The 23526-nt window shown below is 41.9% G+C and overlaps 1 protein-coding gene across 18 annotated transcripts in view; it reads right to left on the reverse strand.

The window, feature by feature from the left end:
* Positions 1-23526, reverse strand: part of TCF7 (transcription factor 7) — a 207884-nt gene that overhangs the window by 105195 nt on the left and 79163 nt on the right. For all 18 annotated transcript variants that reach the window (XR_013215869.1, XR_013215870.1, XR_013215868.1 and 15 more), the window contains exon 4: positions 1968-2097. Coding sequence is in view for 15 of the 18 variants with exons in the window: in XM_077266059.1 (XP_077122174.1) it covers positions 1968-2097 (130 nt within the window). In the remaining 3 variants the exon portion in view is untranslated. The remainder of the gene's footprint in view (positions 1-1967; positions 2098-23526) is intronic.

Consider the following 23526-nt stretch of genomic DNA (forward strand, 5'->3'; position numbering starts at 1 on the left):
GGCACTGGGGCATATAGGCAAAATGGCTATGACAGGAATACCTCCAACTTCTAAAAGGAATATTAGGTTGTCCACTACTAGGACAAGCCCTTTCTAAATGTTTCACCCTGGTAAAATAAAAACAAGCTTACAGTCGTCTCCCGTGCCCATGCCGTTCTTGCGGTGTTGGTACTCGCAGTCCCGGGGCTCTCGTGCAGTTTTTGTGACTCGTGATGAGCGTTCGGGCGTCCTCCGAATATTTGTTAGTGCTCGGAGATTTAGTTCTCCTCACCGCAGCTGAATGTTTTACATCTGTTAGCCAGCATAAGTACATGTGGGGATTCCCTAGCAACCAGGCAACCCCCACATGAACTTATGCTGACTAATAGCTGTAAATCATTCAGCTGCGGCAAGAAAAACTAAATCTCCGAGCACTAACAAATACTTGGAGGACACTCGAGCGTGCTCAGGAAATCTCGAGTAACGAGTATATTCGCTCATCACTAGTTGTGACACATGAGCCCGGCGCCCAATCAGCGCTGGCTTCACGGTCCCTGTTCTTTGTCGAATTGAGTAGGAAGAGAAAGTGCGGCTGACAGCTGATCTCTGACTTCCTCTTCATGTTCAATTAATCAGCGAGCAGGGACAGTGACCAAGGCGCTGATTGGGCGCCAGGCACCACGTCACAACAAAAGTACGAGAGCGCCCGGGAGAGAGCCAGTGCCATCACCGCGGGAACGACGCTGGCACGGGAGGAGAGTGTAAGCTTTATTATTTTATCAGGGCCAGGCGCGGGTTATGACAAGGAGTTGCCAAGTAGTGGGCAACTGCTTTAAGTGTTCACATCACACCCTTTCTGACTCAATATGATATACAACAAAATAGCATTAGTAATTTTCAGTATGGACAGTCCTTTAATGAAACCATGGTGGTGGAGGAGTTGGCATGCAATGAAATAGTGTAGATATTGAAGGGGCAGTGCAAAAATTCAAAGGTTCTGGCCCTGGGGGGGGGGGGGGGGAATCAAGTATACCACTAATCAAGAATATCGCTAATCAAGAATACCACTGTGGCCGTTTATCACTTATACAGGACACAATAACGTATATACACTATTGTGCCCAGCAAAAAAGACAAAAACACCATCCGATAGTGACTCAGTCCAAAGTTTTTACATTTTGCATCCTGATTGCCTCAATTGAATTTGTAACCTGAGGGGAGGGTTATAATACAGTCAAGGACAAAAGTGTTAGCCCCCTTGAAGTTATTCTAAAAAAAAAAGAAGTATTTCTCCCAGAAAATTGTTGCAATTAAACATGTTTTATTATACACATGTTTATTTCCTTTGTGTGTAGTGAAACAACATATAAAACAGAATAAAAGGCAAATTGGACATAATTTCACACAAATCACCAAACATGGCCTGGACAAAATTGTTGGCACCCTCAACTTAATATTTGGTTGCACATCCTTTGGAATAAATCACTGCAATCAATCTCTTCTTATAACCATCAACAAGCTTCTTACACTTGTCAACTGGACTTTTGGAGCACTCTGCTTCTGTAAACTGCTCCAGGTCTGTCATATATGAAGAGTGCCTTCTCCCAACAGCAATTGTAAGATCTCTCCACAGATGTTCAATGGGACTTAGGTCCGGACTCATTGCTGGCCACTTCAGAACTCTCAATACATTTCTGGGTGCTTTCTGAAGTATGAATGGAGTCATTGTCCTGCTAGAAGACCCATGATCTACGACGCAAACCAAGCTTTCAACCATGACTAACATTTTCAGGGAATCGTAACCCCCTGAAGGAATGCTCAGAGGAGAGCATTAACACTATGTGAATGCAAGATTACGGTCGGTGAGGACATCTTCTATCACACTACATTCCAATTTGTAGCCAAGTTACATTTATTTGGATGATGCAGTAAACTGAAGCTTGCCTTTCGGAAGTAAAAACAATTGGTCAACGCTGGGTTGAAATTACCTTGTTTTTGGTTGAGGTCAGCAGGAAGATGTGGCGAGTGGGAACTGTGACTGAATGGCTCGTTGTATGGAATGAGAGGAGTGAGAGGGTGGACCCCATGCGATGGCTGCACCACAGGAACCTTACTGGACTAAAAGACAAAATAAAACATTGGATTATATCCCTAAGAATCACAAAGTTTGGGTTTTATTTTCTAAATGACAGCACTAACAGCAATGCACAACTTTTCATTGTAATTTAGAAGTCTAAAAATAACTAATAATACAATCCTCATATTAAACAAATGTATAATATAATGTTCATTAATTCTCATTTAACGGTACAAAAACAACTGAGTGTTCTTCTGTGTTCGGGTGCGCTCACATCTGTGTTTAAACTCGGCAAGTGCAATGTGGGAAAACCGTCGCAGGACATATGGATTATCGGCAGACAGGATTTCTTTATTTTTTGTTTTTTCTTTCTTTGGATATTTATAAATGGGTAAAAGAGGGTTGGGGAGTTTATTGATCAAATAAAGGACTTTGTTCTGTGCGTGTTTTTTTAATTTAAAATGACGGGATTAATAATGGGGGTGTCTTATAGACACCTCTCAATTACTACCTTTTTGGCTTGATGTCAGCTGACATTATAAAGCTGACATCAACCCCGATACTATTACCCCACTTGCCACCGCACGAGGGCAAGTGGGAAGAGCCAAGGCTAAGCACCAGAAATGGCACATCTAAAGGATGCACCATTTCTGGGGTGGCTGAGGGCTGATGTTCTTAGTCTGGGAGGGGGCCAATCTATCTGCGCTGACAGACCCGGAAAAGCTGCAGCCCGCCTGCCAGGGTCCGTCACTCAATGACGGCACATCACTAGCGCACGCCTGAAAGAGTTTAATGGCAGCATTAATGGACTGCATTACACCGAGCTATGCCGCGATGTAACGCAGTCCGTCTAACAGACTTTTAAAACGTAATGTGAACCCAGCCTAAGAAGAAAAATTTTGAACCCACGCCATTTTTTTCTTTTATTTATTAAATTAACAGCTAAACACATGTGCAGTAAGCTACACATGCACTGCACTGATTATATATCTCAATTATATCTTTCTATCTATCTACATATCTATTCTATCCATTCTCTCTCTCTCTATAATTGTTTTATTAGTTCAAAACCTAGCTTGAAATGACAAAAGAATTACTGTATGTAAAAGCTGATGTTAAAAACGCATTGCATACAGATTGCATATGCATGTCATATGGATGCTAGGTGAGAAAAAAAAAGGTACACTCGCATGACATACAGATGCTAGGAGACAAAAAAGGCACACTCGCATGGCATACAGATGCTAGGGGACCAAAAAGGTACACTCATGGCATACAGATGCTAGGTGACAAAAAGGCACACTCGCATGGCAACAGATGCTAGGTGACAAAAAGGCACACTCGCATGGCAACAGATGCTAGGTGACAAAAAGGCACACTCGCATGACATACAGATGCTAGGTGACAAAAAAGGCACACTCACATGGCATACAGATGCTAGGTGACAAAAAAGGCACACTCGCATGACATACGGATGCTAGGTGACAAAAAAAAAAAAATGCATGACACTTGCCTGACCCTCTCCAACTTTTCTGGCTGAGAATCTCAGCTACTTTATAAATGCAGATGTGAGCATACCCTTAATCTGAGTAATAAGATACCTGTGAGCTGGTGGCATCTGGGAATAGTAGAACGACTAAAGTAGGAATGATTATGAAGCCCCATTTTAGAAGTCATTACTCCAGCATATTGACTTTCACCAGTTTGAGTACGTTAAACTGGTCCCCACCTGGAATAGTGGTGGCTGCAAAAAACAATAGCCCCAATTCATCAAGAACGACATTTTTCATGCTGGTCTTGGTGAGGGGAGGGGATGGGGTGAAGCACCTGATTCATTACAAGGCACACACCTCTTAATAAATCAGGCAAGGCGCGAACTGGTGTGCGCTTCGCTACAAATCTTACTCTTAGGTAAACCTAGGTTATAGTTTATCATAAGCCCAATGGACAATATGTCTTCGAGGTTGTGTACTTTTTCATGATGGGAAAAAAAAAACCAATGTACTAAGATGATCTAAAGAACTTGCTTTTTCCTGTGAGATGTAATGGTAGACAGCCCTGCTCTAAGCCCAGATCTTTGCACCTATTGTGTACAGCATGGCTGAGCCATGTGTGATTACAAACACCTCCTGTTACTTTCATATCTGGAGTCAGTGTGGGGTGAAAGGGGATATACAGCAGTGCTGAGTATTATTACAAACACCACTTGTAGTTTTCATTTTAGGTCAGTCAGTGTGGTGGGAAGGAATGAGCTGACAGTTCTGAGATGCAGAGGTGTTTGCGATCACACTCAGCTCTGCTGTACACTACACAGTAGCTGCAGAAATCACCGTCATACATGGGAAGAAGTACAGGCTCCAAAGACAAATCTCTGGTAAAGCAGAATTGAATTTATCATAAACTTTACATGCTAGTATCTTCACAATGGAGATGAGAAATTAAAAAATATTACAAAATATGTTATGTTCAGCTCTGCAGCCACAATTCCAAGATGTAACCAGTTCAACATGCTCAAAGAGGTGAAAGAGTCACTTTAATACACGTTAGCTAATCAGGTTTACATGTGAATACATAAATTCTTATAATTACATAAGATAATAATATACATAATAGAAAAAAACTTATAGGATTTATTATAAATAAAACAAAAAACAAAGGTTCAGTATAAAAAAAAATAGCATTAAACACAGGCATTAGTGGAAGACTGAAAAATGATCCTGGGAGGATGGAAGTCCGAAATAGTTGAATTGAAGATTGAAGTTGAGAACATGTGAGACCTAGTGTAGATCACATGAAAGAATACTGTATGATGTCAAGTAAGGTGAAGGACTCTTGGTGCTGATAAGGTGACATACTCACAGTTTGCAATAAATTACTTATTCAAAAAAGGCAACATCATGTCATCACCAGTGGTCAGCATGTAACTAATTTCATCATGCAAAAAGGTCAAAGATTTAAGGCTATGTTGTTATCATATTTGGGGCCCAAATTTGGTTTACACACCAGGAAATAAACTTCCAGAATTATTACCGGTATTATTTTCATTACTGAAAATTGAGAATGTAATCATTACATTGTTTCTCTATGATCTACTTTCCAAAACAGGCAAACACATAAAATAGACTTAATAAAAGGCGCAACTAGAATTACTAATTCGGTGCAAACAAAAAAAAAAAGTTGGAAAACACCAAAAACGTGACAAAAAACATGGGCAAATACAATAATGATTTGGACCTTAGTGTGTACCTGTCATTTCAAGTAACTTTTCAGAATAAGCTTCCTTGTGTGTGTATGTAAGAAGAGAGACCGGATCTGGGGTACCTTTTACACGCCAGGCCGGAACGGTCACCTTTGTAGTTTGGAGGAAAGCTTAGAGACCCGGCCCGACCTTTGCACTTGACAGCAGTGGCCGGAGTGAGGATAAAAAGGGCTGAGCATTCAAAACGGCAGGCAGACTTGGCGGGAAGATGCATCGCACAGTAGGGGGTGATCCGTCCTCTGAGTACCGTGACAGCGCAGGGCCCCACTATAAAGTTCCGGCTGCTCCCTACAAAGACTGTGACTGGAATACAGTTTTCCTCCCGTTGGCCCCTACTGCTCAAGTAACTACACATCTCGCACCACCGCATAACGTGCGCGTGCCGCCTGAAATAAACCGGGTGACTTACCGAGAACTTTACCCTTACTCATCCGCTTACTTCTGCTGGGCTCCGTCCAGCCCCAGCAGTGCACAGGACTGCTCTTCTCCCTGCTACTCAGGACCCCGGGTAAGAAATCAAGGACTCTCCGCCATCGCCAGGAACCAATCCACCGACGCCTGCAACGTATCCATCACGTGCTGACCGTGTCGGCACCACCGTGCACATCTGAGACTCCTCACTCTGAAGCCGCCGGACCGATAAGTTTACTATTGTTATTATTGCTTATACCCTTTGCCCTCACTCCCTCCATCGGTGTAACGAAAGTGTTAATACCACCTGTCGATACCTTCTCTCCTCCCTGCGTGGACTATACCCCTGTTATAGTAAAGTTAATTTTAACCCTTGTTCTGCCTCCTATCCGTTACTGCATCCCGCAACCTGCTCACATGAACATGAGGAATAATGCTATTTCTGGCCAAAATATTACTTGTATCATGCATTTTCTCTAGATTTCAATTCTGTAAGCTCTGTCTCTAATTTTCAATTGTCTTTGAGCTACTGGGCAGAAACTACAAAAACTAGATGCTATGAGGTCCCCTATACATCATGCACAGAAAGAGGAATTTCTGTTCTTTTTTAGTTTAGCACATGTTCATAATAAGCAGTAGAATCGAGAACATTATAGAGCAGTACTGAGCAATGTGGATGTGACTCCAGCACTGGAGTGAGAAAACAGTTTGTGAAGCTGAAGTTATGTCTGCCTGTTTTTCACTGAGCAGAGTGCTCTTCACACCTCCTTTCACCTCTTTTTCACATAGAATATAATACAAAGCATAACCTGATAACCTCTTGCTTTGACAAGACTGAAAAAGCAGCTCAAATCTGAGTGTATTATGAATTCAGGGAGCAGGTGAAGAAGTGGCTCATTAGTGGAGAAAGAAGCAGCTTTATTTGGTAAGCTATATTATAAAGTTTCTTATATTTGCTCATATTAGTGGTTTATGTAAAGTTTGTTGAAACAGTGACCATTTAAATGATTAAGAATCAATCTCAGTTCTACTCTGCAACTGGAGGACTAGAGGCGCAGCTGTAGGTGGTGCATATGGCGCATTCATTGCTCTGACATGACTACTGCAGGTAATCTTATTTTCCCAGTGCTGTTTGCGTCTATTGCCTGTATCTCTTCAGCTGATTATGCTTCAACCCCACAGCCAAATGTCCCTATGGGGAAGTAGTAACTCAATAATTTCAAGAACTACAACAAAGTGCAAATTCTTGCAACTATAACACGGGAAACCTTGAGGTGATGCTGCCATCATAGGTTCCTTTGACAGCTTCATGGACATGCAGTGCTATTTTAGACATCAGAATGACAGGCACCAATATAAGCCTAAGGCTTGGGCTACACGGCGACTTGTGTGACAATTCTCAGACAAGTAGCACAACCAAAAACATCTGTGCAACCTGTCTGCAGCTTGCGGGCCCATGACTATTTTAGATCTTGATTTTGCTCTAAAGAAAAACAAATAGAGCTGTGTGCGACTGGTAACCAGAAACCAAAAAATCCAGCACATTTGTAAACATTTGCGACTATGTCGCAGTCTGAGGCGGTCGTAATTCACCACCATAGGAAAATTATTAAATAGTAGTCCAAAACTAGATGACCTCAGAATAGATTTACTGTGGACCTCGGGCTGGGCCAGTCCCGCAGTGTAATTGATAGCATTGTTCACCACTGAGGACATCATAGCGGAAAAGGAGCAGCAAAGCCAAACATTTCACCCTTTACGTAAAGGTCACACCTACATCTATAAATTAACATGCTGTGGACTTCAATCCTGCAGATCCTGTACATTTACGCTGAGGATGAATTTCGCAGCATGTTCATGACATTTCTTAAAACCTCGTGCACTTTGGAGGCATCATCCAAAGATCTAGCAGGACGGAGCAGCTTAAGACTATTGTCAACCATCACAATCAAGCAATGGTTGGGGATAATGCAAAGATGGAGAATATTTCATTCATTTATTATTTTATGCCTCCTCCTAAGTGCTGATAATAAGTGACTTAAGCACAATTCCTACCTTAGAGAAATGCCCAAATCTTAAGCATGACAGAATTCATTTTCGGACTGTGCTTTGTGTAAACCTATTTTTCCACCAAGGAGAAATTGCATTTTCGGAAGTAGCATTATCTAGATATCTTGCCACTTTGATATATATTTTACTAAAATAAGAATGTCCTTCTGAAGCCTTATTTCATCACATCAAAAGGACTCTGTGGTAAAAGCCAGGGAAGAATCTGAAGAAAGTAGCCAGTCCCTCTCTTAGCAGACCGTATGTCAAGGAACATTTTGTTAAGGGCAGCCTCAGTAGATTACGCCCAACACAGATTATCCGGACAACACCTGGTAGCCCATATTTCCACATTAGAAAACATTTTCAACCACTTAAGAGTGTACATAACACAGAACATGATGACAAAGGTATTTAAGGGCCTTTACAGACATGAGGTCTTACTTATGTAGGGTGTTTGTCCATTTCTATAAAATTGCTGGATTAGTAAACTTAACTGGCCCAACAAAATATTAAAGTTGCTTAATATTACCAGGCAGTCCACCCTTAAAGGGTGGTCCTAAGTAATCCTAAATACCGGTACCTATCTATTCAATTACATAATCTAAACTATTTTCTAATATACTTGCATTAAAAACTCCTTATCTTTCGCCTAAGTACACTAACTGCTTTTCTATTTTTTCCACTTCCTATTTAATGACTCTTTGTTTGAGAATTCCCAGTGCCTACTGGGGTACTCAAAGGGAGCATTATCTGGGGCAGAGGCTGCGGACACTGCCACAGCCCTGCCCCCTCCCTGAAATGAAGGATCATCAGTGACTGGGGGTGGGGCTAGTCCCTGCGTGACAAGCACAAAGACAGCGTGCTCTGTTGGCAGCTCAGACCAACAGTAACAAGCCGGCAACAGAATGCCAGGTGTGCAAAGACCAGTGATGTTACCTGAGGGGGGCGATGCTGGTCTCTGCACACTGGGTATTCTGACAATGCGCTGTTGCCGGCTCGTTACTTGTGATCCGAGCCGTCAACAGAGAAGGCGCTGTCGCTTAGGGACTAGCCCAGCCCCTGAAACGAGCGTCATTGATGATGCTTCATTTCAGGGAGGGGGCAGGGCCTGCAGCAGTGGGCGCAACCTGTGCCTCCTAATAACGCTTCGGCAGCACTGGGATTCTCAAAGCATCATAAAGCAAAGTGAAAAAAAAAGCAGTTAGTTAGGGAAGGATAGTGAATTTTTTAATTCAAGAAAGATATTAGTAGTTTAACAAAACAGATAGGGATTTAGGATGAAAATTATTTGTACTTTGGATCACCGATCACATTAGATGGCAGACAGCCAAACAATCATTTGGCCAACAGCTATCTTCCCCATACATAGGAACACGTGGCTTGGCCAGAATGCTCTGGTGTTCCTTATGAGAAAGCTGCTACCAGACTCCTCTATTAAGACTTATTACATAGTAGCTTACTTTCATGTGAATTATTGATTTATGAAACAAATTAGAATGACGGTTAAAATTACTACACAACTTAAATATGTGAGACGTTTGGTCAAGAGCCATTTCTCCCTCATAAACGTGTACTGTATACTTGGTTTGGCCGCCACTGTGGGTGTTCTCAATGGTGAGAGGTAGGAATCTGCTGCCAGACACCTCTGTTGTCAGCTTCTCACGTGTGAAAAAACAATCACTTTTTGAAATACAACATGCTAAATTCTTCTTTCCCAAGATCATTTATCATGAAGTCCCCATACACACAGAAGAGTCGGCGAGTCCTGCTTAAATCAGTGGGCAGCCATGTGGCATCTTAAAACTCACTGACTCGGATGCTCAATTTCTGGGAGTTTACAGTGTTCGTTCTACATTTATAGGAAAATTTTACCAAGGGTTCCTGTAAACTCTAAGCTTATCTTAGGGGCTGTGTCATGACAGGTGACCCAGGAGCAGGGGCTTCTTCCCTGTCCCCAACGCTAGGGGCGCCCTAGCTCGCCCTGTTCCTCGTGTTACTTCTGATGGTGAAGATGCTGGGGCTGCGTACCTAGCCTTATCTCCTGAATCTGCCCTCCGACTGTTCCCTTCCCTCACCCAGGGAAGAGGAGTGCTACTGTGCACCGCAGTACACCAACCAGACGAACAAGGCAAAACGTACAAGGGGAACTGAAAACACCAGGCATACAAATATTCACTCACATAAAACAGAGGAATGCACTGAGGAGTGGAGGATGGGGAAAAAACAAAATAAGAGCAAGGAAGGGAATAATCATACTTACAAACCCACGCAACAGTCACAGATAAACCCACCAAACTGCTTCTCATATAACCACCAAAATACCTCTCCTCCAAGCCATGCAGCCTAAGCTAGCTCTGATGATATGTTTCAGTCAGGACCCAGATAATATAGGGGATAGGAGTGGCTAACCGTGCCCCAATATGGCCGATTAACCCCTGTAATGCCAAAAGAAATTAACACCATTTAAAAAGAAAGTGAAGAGATTCTTTTTAGCGCATGAGTAGGAGCAATCAGATGCTGCAGTCTTCAGACTCCTCTCTGTTGTGGTAACCCCATGACAGGCTGATTGCATGCTAATATATAAAAGTACAGAAAGCCAACATGAAAGTTAGAGAACACAAATACTAAAAGAGTTCATGAACAGCTTCAGTCTCAATTGGTACCGGAGTTTGCAAAGTTCTATTGACAGCTGAAAAGTGAGATCCACCAAAACTGCAGTCAAAATTATACAAAACCTTGACAAAAAAAACAGGGGAAAATCTTTTAAAAACTTGACAAAACAAACAGGGGATCGAGTTGATAAAAGAAAACTGTTAGTTAACAAACCACATGCAGCATGAATCAGAGACCGTTGACTGAAAGGTCTACCACATGTAAATGTTAAAATGGCTTCAGTTTCGTGCTTCGTTTTTTTGGGGGGGTTTATATGTAAAATTTGAAAACAAAATTATATATTTTTTACTTAAAAAGACAAAAAAAAACAACTATATCAAGACGTAAACATAAAACACAGCATGTGTTCACACTTCCTAAGAAACGGAAGAAGTTACAATCTTTCAGCTTCATTTTCATGAATACTAACATTAAAGACCTGGTGTCTTGGTAACTTCTTGCAAACTGTATGTATGTTTACATATAAATTTCATATTCTTCGTTGCTGGAAAAATCCAAACCCAAAATAGCTAATAACTCTGACTGCTAAACTCACTGTTTAACACCCAGAATGGTCTCTCCTCCTGTTGTGCTCTTCTGCAGATTACATCTTCACTTACCAGTAACCTGGTAAATGTCACGTAGTCAAACCCCCAAGGCAGTCTAGGTCACGTAGTCATCAGGGAATGTTCTTCTATTACGGTAGTTTCGCTCCATTGTGATTTGTGAACCCGTCTGTTTTCTCCAGCTGTTCAGTCACCTCCAATGGTGGCAGGATCAAATTCTTCCATAGTTTGGCTGCAGGCTCCATTATCTGGTCATGAGTCATGACCACCATTGCAAACTTAATAATGTGATCAATAATGTCTAATATATACTTGTATCTAAGTTTCTTCCAGTGTGAGATAGCCCATGACCACTAGCTGTAGCGTAGGATGTCTGAATGGTGCCCACCACGTTATGGGTTCTCAACAGGACCTCCAAGTGATAACCATCCCCTCAACTCTGAGTGACGCTCTAGGAGCCTACGGGTTATACAACAGAGATGTCCTAGAAGACCCCCTCTAACATTGCATTTCTTATACTGTATATGCCACCTTGGCCTGCAGTGTCTCTGGACTTTTCTCTGATCAAGCACAGCTAGGAAGTCAATGGTCGACAATCACAAATTTGCCCATATGCATTCAGCGTGACAGAACATTCCTCAGACTTCCATTAATAACCTCATTCGTAGCAGTCACGGTATATAAGTGCATGTAGCCCTGCCTGTGGTGCTCATACTTACTCTATACTGAATAAATTAAGATGTTTTGAAAATTTTGTTGAAATTTTTTTTATCACTAGCATGTCATTAATATAGGCTATTCTCACAAAATTAGAATATCATCAAAAGTTAATTTATTTCAATTCTTCAATACAAAAAGTGAAACTCATTATGTTTCTACTGAAACATTCCGATTGTGGAGCCTACTGAAACAGACTGTGTGACCTTTTCAAACGCTTAGGAAGCCTTTGCAGGTGTTTTTTGTTAATTATTCTAATTTACTGAGATAATGACTTTTGGGTTTTTATTGGCTGTAAGCCATAATCATCAACATTAGCAGAAATAAACACTTGGAATAGATCACTCTGTTTGTTATGACTCTATATATGAGTTTCACTTTTTGTATTGAAGAACTGAAACAGATTAATTTTTTGATGATATTGTAATTTTGTGAGAAGCACCACCTGTATGTCTATCCGCCCTGTGATTTCCATAATTGCATGACTTTTTCCTCTTGCATTTCAATGTTGAGGAGTGTACCAACATACGCAAAATGATGTTTTGAGCAGCTTCCAGGTCTTAGATCTACTGCTGTCAGCAATTTTACAAGGTCAAAACTGCTGACAGACGCCCTGTAAATTTATTTTGAATGTTGACAGTGACACCCCCTAGTGGTGACTGTCAGTGTGTGCACAGGCTGAGTGGATGCGAGTGCATATCTAGCCTGGGGATGGTAGTCTACAGGTCTACTGTGAAAGATGTGCCTTCCCAGCACGCTAACTATGTTGTGTTCCTACAGAAAGCACGTCTACCTCTGAGCACCATCATATAGTTTAGAAATAAACATTAAAAAATAGATTTTCCTGAATCGTCTTTCTTGGTGTCTTTTTGGAGTTTTTTGGTGACGACTGTCTACCAGAAGCTTAATTTTTAAGCTTGTACTGAGTAAACTATTGAGCTGACTCATGTCAGCCAATAGAGGAGTATTTGGGATGAGGGGTCATACTCGCCTACTCTTTGGGTCATTTTACTGTACGGGTTAAAGATACAATTGAAGTGGCAGAATACACAGACACTAACTATGGTTAACCACTACCTGTAACAGCGGGTATTGTCCCCACACAGTATACAGCTGCTAACAAGACAGACACCAGCAACAGAAAGTAAGACCTCCGCTCCACGGTGTAGGGTGTGGGGGGCAGAGCCGCTCGCTTGCTCCTACATATCGTGTATAACATGTGCTTGGATTTCTCGCACCACATGAACCAAGGTTAGGTTAATCTAATCTGAGGCCTCGGGAAGCTCTTCCCAAAAAGAGCAGGAATTTGCTACACCTGTAGGATACCCCATTCAGTGAGGCGATGCTACGCTGTGCGTGCTGCACAGCGTGCTCCATCTACTCTTTATTTTGCCCACACCTCTTTGCGTAGTCCATATTTTTGATTGGCTGGTGAGAAATAGCCAAATGGTTCTGGGAGGCCGAGTGCATGTGCTGAGTCTTGTGGTGTATTTAGACAGGACGATTTTTGCTTACCAATGCATTTGAAGGGCGCAGTGAGATATCCGTATAAATTAGATCAGATCACAATGAACGGACTGGCTGACTGCTCTCCCGACCCAAGCATGACAGCTTCAGTTATTTCTATGCAGCCCTCATGCTCGGATCAGGAGAGCAGCCAGCCGGTCCATGTTTTGCAGTGCGATTTATATGGCCGTCTGTGCCCTAAAGAGCATTAATTATCTATATATCATGTTCCACACTCACTCCCGGCCTGTTTACAGGCTACTACGATGGTTCTGTAACCAGTGTCATGTTATGTGATAATGGGCAATGTGCTGCTGATTACAATTAATTTTTGCCAGCATAAACGATCTTATCACCCACTGAACAAGTGTTTACTCGCTCACAGTATGGTGGCCACCATGGATGACAGTATGAGAATGTGGTTCCTACAAAACGCCCCCAACAGTGCTCCACTCTGTTGGGGTACATTGATGTCGGATAGCTTTAGCTTTGTTTTTGTGCTCAAGTGTAAAGATGTAACTACGTGTTCTGGCATTTTCATTTCAATGAACATGTACAGTAAGAGTTTATCTATACCTACCTGTGATGATCTAAAGGACTTCTGGCCAACATGTCAGGAAGTGCAGTCATATTATTTGGCTCCAAAAGCGGCCACAAAAAGGAGATAATGAATTGAGTCTAGGATGAGAATGTGATTTTTTTACTCACAAACTGAGATGACACAAGAACATCTACACTCACCTATATATTACAGCAACAGTCAGGAAAGAATGGACCCATGATCTGTAATGGAGTAGACATAGAAGACAACCTACTCGAATGATGTGAGACAAGTGTTTACACCGGAGAAGAACCACGAATAACATGGCTGAATAGCATCCGCAGTATTGGACATCAAGCACGGCGTTCACACAGACAGTGCAGGCGTGCTCAACGCTCAAGTCCCAGAAGTGATCCGATTTATTAAAAATACATGGATTCAGAAAGTATTCTACAAAGATTTCCTCTGATATCGTACAAAGAAAATGAAATCAAATTAGCGATAAAATGTTCGATAATCAATTTCACGGTTTTAGATGAAGAGCAGCATTTGCATTACTAATTATGAACACTGCGACACGAATATGTTCTCGCTCCAACGCTTCATCCATTATTGAACAATTGCCTGGGAAGACCATGGTGCACTCACAGAGCCAGGCCTGTTTAGGACTTGAATTTCCACTGCTCTCTTACCAGTCTGATCAAGCGCACTATCTCCATTTACATTACACAATTTTAGAAAGATGAACGAGAATTTTTCTGTTTGCTTATATGATGAAGGCTTCGTTCAGTCGCCAAACCCATCCACATTACACAACTGCCATGAATCCGTAGGATTATCAACCAGTGTACTGCGCCTTTAGCAAACAATCAGCAGCAATGAGGATTGGCCTGCGAGAGCGGAACGTCAAATTCTTACTTACAAGTTGTCCATACACAAGACATCCCTGTGTAGGCAGACTACCATCATGGAAGAGGAGAGAGGAAACCAGACATCTCTAGCATGATCTTAAATCCAACAAAGGAAGATGATTCCCCTACAAAAATGAAGATGTCCTTGAGGGCCAAGACTGTGCAGCAGCGGTGTATTTCTGTACATGTGTCCAGAAGGATGATCATCTTCTTCACCCCTACCATAGTCTCAGAGATCACAAGGATGCATAGAGCTGATTAGTGATTTCATCCTGCGCCATATTACTTGGAGATGCCAGTCAGTGCAAATCCCCCTTGATCTATGGACATTTTGTGTTCTAATGGGCAAAAAATGAATATAATGAAGCCAAGTATCCTCTTAAGGTTCATCTTCATCGACTATCACCATGTTGCCTATATGGATAAAATACTATTTTAAAGGTAGTTCAGGAACAAATAGCAGTGACCAGTATCACAGAGGTACTAAAGAGCCTGCTCGCTCCACAAATTATGAGCGGGTTAACGCTAAAGCCTTTGAAGAAGATATATGTGCACATAATGATTTATTTCAGGTTCGGTGACAGCAGGGAATGTGTCGTGCTAATAGTTGGCACCTCATTGATGTTCAACTAATTGCTACTTTTGTGTCTGAGCTTGTCGCACCTTTCTAATCTAATTATAACATTTTTGGTCCTCCAGCTATGTTTGTCTGGGAGGATAAGTATAGTATGTTTGTTATACATCCAACAGATACTAAAAGGACATGAATACCAAAATCATGCCTCAAGGTGCTCGAAGCCAGCGCTGTACTACATCTAATGACCCTCAGAGGCATAAGCAACCAGGTTTTGGCTAGGCAAAATAAAATCCCCATAAAGAGAGTCTGGTCACATTTTGTTTTTATTACCAGTATATGAGCTGGGTAAGCTTTTGTCACACACGCAAAAAAAGTGTGTGTATGCACACAGCGTATGCCAAAAGAGTGTGTGTGTATGCACACAGCGTATGCCAAAAGTGTGTGTGTGTGTGTGTATGCACACAGCATATGCCAAAAGTGTGTGTGTGTGTGTGTGTATGCACACAGCGTATGCCAAAAGTGTGTGTGTGTATGCACACAGAGTATGCCAAAAGTGTGTGTGTGTGTGTGTGTATGCACACAGCATATGCCAAAAGTGTCTGTGTGTGTGTGTATGCACACAGCGTATGCCAAAAGAGTGTGTGTGTATGCACACAGAGTATGCCAAAAGTGTGTGTGTGTGTGTGTGTGTGTGTGTGTGTGTATGCACACAGCGTATGCCAAAAGTGTGCGGCAGCTTCAGTGATTAGTGCTGATGTCACTGATGCTGTGCTGCCTCACAGCCTGAACTCGGATGACCTCTGGAGCATGGGAAAATGGCATTTTTCCATGCTCCAGAGTTCAGAGCAGGTCAGGCTGTGAGGGAGCGCAGCTTCAGTGACGGCACCGCTAATCACTGAAGCTGCGCTCACAGCATCTCCTCATTCACCAGTGGTTTTCAGCCGGGAAGGTCGCATCTTGGCACCAACTTGGTTGAAAACTGTATATACTCCAGATATGAAATACGGTGTGGGACACAGCGACGGACAGGTATGGGTATATTATTCGCTTGTTATTTTACTTTTATTACAGGAGATCGAGGGTGTCGCATGGATTAGCTGTATAATAAAGATGGGAAACTGTGTTTAGTGTTTTATTTCATTAAAAGACTTTATTCTGGCTGTGTCTTTATTTAACATGTACCAACTATAGGATTAGTAATGGATTAGTAATGGATAGGTGTCTTATTGACACCTCTCCATTACTAAGTCGGGCTTGATGTCACCTTACAATACAAAGGTGACATTAACCCCCAAATTATTACCCCACTTGCCACTACAGGGCTAAGTGCCGGAATTGGCGCCTTTTCTGGGTCGGCTGAGTGCTGATGTTTTTAGCTGGGGGGCAATAGCCATGGTCCCTTCCTAGGCTATTAATATCAGCACGCAGTTGTCTGCATAGCCTTTGCTGATTTTTAATTATAGGGGAAACCATTGTCATTTTTTGGGGGGTCCCCCATTTTAATAGCCAGTAAAGGCTAAGTATACAGTTGTGAGCTGATATTAATAGTCTGGGAAGCTCCATGGGTATCACCCCCTTCCCAGGTTATAAACATCTGCCCCAGTCGCTGGCTTTCCCTCTGCTTGTTGCGAAAACTGCGCGGGATCCCATGCTATTTTTTTTCCTAAAATAATCTTTTATTAAATACATGTCCAGTAATTTGCACACACACCTGTACTAATTGAATTTGTCACTGACATCTATGTATCTACCTATTCTATATGTATTTACTGTATGTAAACCATCTCTTCTATCCTGTCGGCTCCTGTAGTGATTTTACAGAAGCCGGCAGATGAATTACCGGCTTTTATTCTATCTTTCAGATATATACACTCACTGGCCACTTTATTAGGTACACCATGCTAGTAACGGGTTGGACCCCCTTTTGCCTTCAGAACTGCCTCAATTCTTCGTGGCATAGATTCAACAAGGTGCTGGAAGCATTCCTCAGAGATTTTGGTCCATATTGACATGATGGTATCACACAGTTGCCGCAGATTTGTCGGCTGCACATCCCTGATGCGAATCTCCCGTTCCACCACATCCCAAAGATTTCATGTTGTTTACGCCAAATTCTGACCCTACCATCCGAATGTCGCAGCAGAAATCGAGACTCATCAGACCAAGCAACGTTTTTCCAATCTTCTACTGTCCAATTTCGATGAGCTTGTGCAAATTGTAGCCTCAGTTTCCTGTTCTTAGCTGAAAGGAGTGGTACCCGGTGTGGTCTTCTGCTGCTGTAGCCCATCTGCCTCAAAGTTCGACGCACTGTGCGTTCAGAGATGCTCTTAGGCCTACCTTGGTTGTAACGGGTGGCGATTTGAGTCACTGTTGCCTTTCTATCAGCTCGAACCAGTCTGCCCATTCTCCTCTGACCTCTGGCATCAACAAGGCATTTCCGCCCACAGAACTGCCGCTCACTGGATTTTTTTTCTTTTTCGGACCATTCTCTGTAAACCCTAGAGATGGTTGTGCGTGAAAATCCCAGTAGATCAGCAGTTTCTGAAATACTCAGACCAGCCCCTTCTGGCACCAACAACCATGCCACGTTCAAAGGCACTCAAATCACCTTTCTTCCCCATACTGATGCTCAGTTTGAACTGCAGGAGATTGTCTTGACCATGTCTACATGCCTAAATGCACTGAGTTGCCGCCATGTGATTGGCTGATTAGAAATTAAGTGTTAACAACAAGTTGGACAGGTGTACCTAATAAAGTGGCCGGTGAGTGTATATGTATGTATATATATATATATATATATATATATATATATATATATATATATATATATATATATATATATATATATATATACACATATATATATATATATATTTTATTTATTTATTTTTTTTTTAACTGAAAAATGAAATATGAAATATTCTTCAAAACACACACACACATACATATATATGTGTGTGTGTGTGCGTGTGCGTGTGTGTGTGTGTGTGTGTGTGTGTGTGTGTGTGTGTTTTGAAGAATATTTCATTTTAAAACTATGTATAAATGACAGAGAGCTGCTGTATGTAAAGGTTCATGTTAAAAATCGCATTGCACACAGATTGCATATGGATGTCATACGGATGTTGCATTTAAAAATCACATTACACTCACATGACACTTGCATAGCACTCGTCCGTTTTTTCAGTCCGGAAATCAGACTTTTTTTCCTCGCAAATGGGTAGGAGCCCTTACTCTATACTTGCTATATATGCTGTGGAAAGATGTAACCAGGGCAAAAAGTCCAATCAAAAAGAAAGAGCGTGAGAGGATTGAGCTCTGAGCACAACAGAGGCTTTGAAGACCCCCTCAATTACACATGGAGGTGAATCTAAAAGGACTTGTTGTCATTTGGGAACTAACCCTGCTTAGTACGTTTGCCATTTGCAATTAAATAGAGAATTCTCTGTTTCGGCATGTACTGTGCATTGATCTAGACACGCTCTACTTCCAAATTACCAGAGTAGACTGGTGGAGGGTGGTCATCAGCTCATTAGAGAACTCATTAAACTCAAAAGGAAGAAGTTTGAAGAGTCTGACATCTTTCCTTTGTTGTCTTTTAAGCTTTGGCAAATCACATTCAGTTATTTGAAATTTTACTGAGAAACATAAAAAAAAAAAAAAAAAAAAAAAACTATTACACCTGAAGAGGAAGCAGAAATGTAATTCTTATATGTTTAATAGTTAAAGAGGAGACAGCTTCTACATGATCCCATATACATTAATAATCTCCAAAGTGTTGTAATAATGGCAGATTCAGTGCAAGCACTAAAACATTCTGAGAGGCACATAAAGATGCTAAAACTGTATCACACAATATATTATCTATAATCTAGAACCTCATAAATCTATATATATAATTGTCTAAGGGGTACTTCCGTCTGTCTGTCGGCAACTTCCGTCACGGAAATCCCACGTCGCTGATTGGTCTCGCCAGCTGCCCGTCATGGCTGCCGCGACCAATCAGCGACGGGCACAGTCCGATTAGTCCCTCCCTACTCCCCTGCAGTCAGTGCCCGGAGCCCGCTCGCTCCATAATCTCCTCCGGTCACCGCTCACACAGGGTTAATGCCAGCGGTGACGGACCGCATTATGCACTCCGTTACCGCTGCTATTAACCCTGTGTGTCCCCAACGTTTTACTATTGATGCTGCCTATGCAGCATCAATAGTAAAAAAATCTAATGTTAAAAATAATAATAATAAAAAAAAAACTGCTATACTCACCCTCCGTAGTCCGAGGATGCGCTTGCGCCTTCCGCCAGCTTCCGGTCCCAGAGATGCATTGCGAAATTACCCAGAAGACTTAGCGGTCTCGCAAGACCGCTAAGTCTTCTGGGTAATTTCGCAATGCATCCTGAAAACGTAAGATGGTGGCAGCCGCGCGCACATCGCCAGCGCGCCGTTGGATCCCAGGAGGTGAGTATGTAACTATTTTTTATTTTAATTCTTTTTTTTTTTTTTAACAGGGATATGGTGCCCACACTGCTAAATACTGCGTGGGCTGCGTTATATACTACGTGGGCAGTACTATATACTACATGGCTGCTATATACTACGTGGGCAGTACTATATACTACATGGCTGCTATATACTACGTGGGCAGTACTATATACTACATGGCTGCTATATACTACGTGGACAGTACTACACTGTGTTCCAAATTATTATGCAGAAAGAGTTTAGGAGTGATAAGGTTAGAATTTTTTTGTTTGTCATTTAAACTCATTGATGGTGATGTGTGTCAGGGTTCTTTATATCACTGAAAGCAATTGCAGATACCTGTGCAAATTAGTTTGGCAGGTGTGTCCAAATAAAGGCAAGACTACTTAAGAAGGCTGTTCCACATTATTAAGCAGCCTACATTTTTTGCCAAAATGGGAAAGAAAAAGGATGTGTCGGCTGCTGAGAAGCAACAAATTGTGGAGTATTTAGGTCAAGGCATGACTACAATCAACATTGCCAAGACACTTCATCGTGATCATCGCACAATCAAGAAGTATGTAGCTGATTCCCAGCACACACGTGTGCGTGCTGATAAGGAAAAATTGAGGGCTCTTTCCAACAGGCAATTGTGTAAGGTTAAAACAGCAGCTGCAAAAATGCCTTGTCATAGCAGCAGACAAGTTTTTGAAGCTGCTGGTGCCTCCAACGTCCCCAGAACAACAAGATGCAGGGTCCTTCAGAGGTGCGTAAGCCATCCTGTTGACCACCTCTATCCACTGCACACAAGCAGAAACGGCTCCAGTGGGCCAAACGATACATGAAGACTGACTTCCAAACAGTTTTGTTCACCGATGAGTGCCGTGTAACGCTCGATGGTCCAGATGGATGGAGTGGAGGATGGCTGGTTGATGGACACCCCATGAAAACACGGCTAAGGCGCCAACAAGGAGGAGGTGGAGTAATGTTTTGGGCTGGAATCATGGGGAGAGAGATTGTCGGCCCCTTTATGATCCCTGAAGGGGTAAAGATGAACTCCATAATCTATGTGGGGTTTCTAAAACAAAACTTCCTGCCATGGTTCAAGAGGAAGAACCGTGCTTTCCGCAGCAAGATCATTTTCATGCATGATAATGCACCGTCTCATGCTGCAAAAAACATCTGCATCTCTGGCTGCTATGGGCATAAAAGAGGACAAACTTATGGTGTGGCCACCATCTTCCCCTGACCTCAACCCCATTGAGAACCTCTAGAGCATCATCAAAAGAAGTGTCTATGATGGCGGGAGGCAGTTCACATCTAAGCAACAGCTCTGGGAGGGTATTCTGTCCACATGCAAAACAACTGAAGCAGAAACCATCCAAAAACTGACAAATTCAATGGACGAGAGAGTTTAGAAGCTTCTTTCGAACAAGGGGTCCTATGTGCAAATGTAACCTCACCTAGAATAAAGTTTTCACTTGAAAACTGTTTGATTTCATTTTGTAATAAGCTGATAATGCTTATAACTTTACAATTGACCATTTTTTTGTTCAAAATAAAAAAAAAAAGGTTGAAAACTCTGCTGTGCATAATAATTTGGAACATGCATTTTGAGTGTTTATTTTTTTTTTAAAAGATACTGTTTTCATAGGCAGTTTGTTCCAAAACATTGCAATTATACTAGAACTAGATTGTGGCCCGATTCTAATGCATCGGGTATTCTAGAATATGCATGTCCCCGTAGTATATGGACAATGATGATTCCGACTGTGCCCGTCGCTGATTGGTCGAGGCAACCTTTTTGACATCGTCGCCATGGCAACCATTATGACATCTACGTCGATACTGTGCCCGTCGCTGATTGGTCGAGGCCTGGCGGCCTCGACCAATCAGAGACGCGGGATTTCTATTATGACATCGTCGCCATGCTATGCCCGTCGCTGATTGGTCGAGGCCCAGGCGGCCTCGACCAATCAGCGAATGAATAAACGGGACAGACAGACAGACAGAAAAACCCTTAGACAATTATATATATATATATATAGATAGTAGAGGACTGGAAAATAACAATGACTGCAATTCAGATAGGTAATTTAGAGAAAATATGAGGAAATATGATTTGCATAATAATTTGGAACAGTGTATATACAGTACTACATGGCTGCTATATACTACGTGGACAGTACTATATACAGTACTACATGGCTGCTATATACTACGTGGGCAGTACTATATACTACATGGCTGCTATATACTACGTGGGCAGTACTATATACTACATGGCTGCTATTTACTACGTGGGCAGTACTATATACTACGTGGGCAGTGTTAGATACTGCGTGGGCTGCGTTATATACTACATGGCTGCTATATACTACGTGGTCAGTGTTACATACTATATGGCCTGTGTTTTGTACTGCGTGGGCTGTGCTATATATTGCGTGGCCTGTGTTATATACTACGTCGCCTGTGTTATATACTACGTGGCTGCTATATACTGCGTGGCCTGTGTTATATAGTACGTGGGCTGTGTTATATACTGTTTGGGCTGTGTTATATACTGCGTGGCCACTGTTATATATTGCGTGGCCTGTATTAACGCATCGGGTATTCTACAATATGTATGTATATAGCAGCCACATACTATATAGCACAGGCCACGTACTATTTGTCTGCTATATACTACATGGCTCCTGTATACTATGTGGCCTGTGCTATATACTATGTGGCTGCTATATACATACATACATACATACATATTCTAGAATACCCGATGCGTTAGAATCGGGCCACCATCTAGTTATATATATATTTAAAATATATATGGTACATACATACACACACATATAGATGCTGGGAGGGGAGAGGGGTGTCACTGTTTGCCTCAATGATCTGAACCCAGAAAAATGCTCCAGCACACTATGTGCAGAGAGGGGTTAACCGTCCATATTAGGGCTAGGTTTTTGTGAACAGCGGAAGAGTGGCTGAGAGACTGTTCAACATATCCATATCGTTATGCCAGGGAGGGGTCCAGAAGGTAAATGTGGAGCCTTTGGACTCAGTGTTCAGTGTGTCTGGAGATGAGATCTCCAGAACTGTGCTCGTGTTAAAGAAAGCTGAACATTGTTTTTATTTCCCTGAGTGGGCAGATCCTCACAGCCACACAGACTGTACTGTATGTGATTTTGTTTTTTTTCAGTAATGTCAGAAGGGCCATGTTTGTTTACCAAATTTTGGACTGGTTTATGCAGTACGTTTTTAATAAACTAGTTGAAAACTTAAATGGAAAGTGGTCCATTTAAGTGAGTCAATCTATACACATATATATATATATGTACACACACACACACATATATATATACAGTGCCTTGCGAAACTTTTCAACCTTTTCCCACATATGCTTCAAACATAAAGATACCAAATTTAATTTTTTGGTTAAGAATCAACAACAAGTGGAACACAATTGTGAAGTTGAACAAAATGTATTGGTTATTTTAAATTTTTGTGGAAATTCAAAAACTGAAAAGTGGGGCGTGCAATATTATTCGGCCCTTGTACTTTCAGTGCAGCAAACTCACTCCAGAAGTTCATTGTGGATCTCTGAATGATCCAATGTTGTCCTAAATGCCTAATGATGATAAATATAATCCACCTGTGTGTAATCAAGTCTCCGTATAAGCGCACCTGTTCTGTGATAGTCTCAGGGTTCAGTTTGAAGCACAGAGAGCATCATGAAGACCAAGGAACACAACAGGCAGGTCCGTGATACTGTTGTGGAGAAGTTTAAAGCCGGATTTGGATACAAAATGATTTCCAAA

This window comes from Ranitomeya variabilis, chromosome 5 (assembly GCF_051348905.1).
Source record: "Ranitomeya variabilis isolate aRanVar5 chromosome 5, aRanVar5.hap1, whole genome shotgun sequence".
NCBI classification, from domain to species: domain Eukaryota; kingdom Metazoa; phylum Chordata; class Amphibia; order Anura; family Dendrobatidae; genus Ranitomeya; species Ranitomeya variabilis.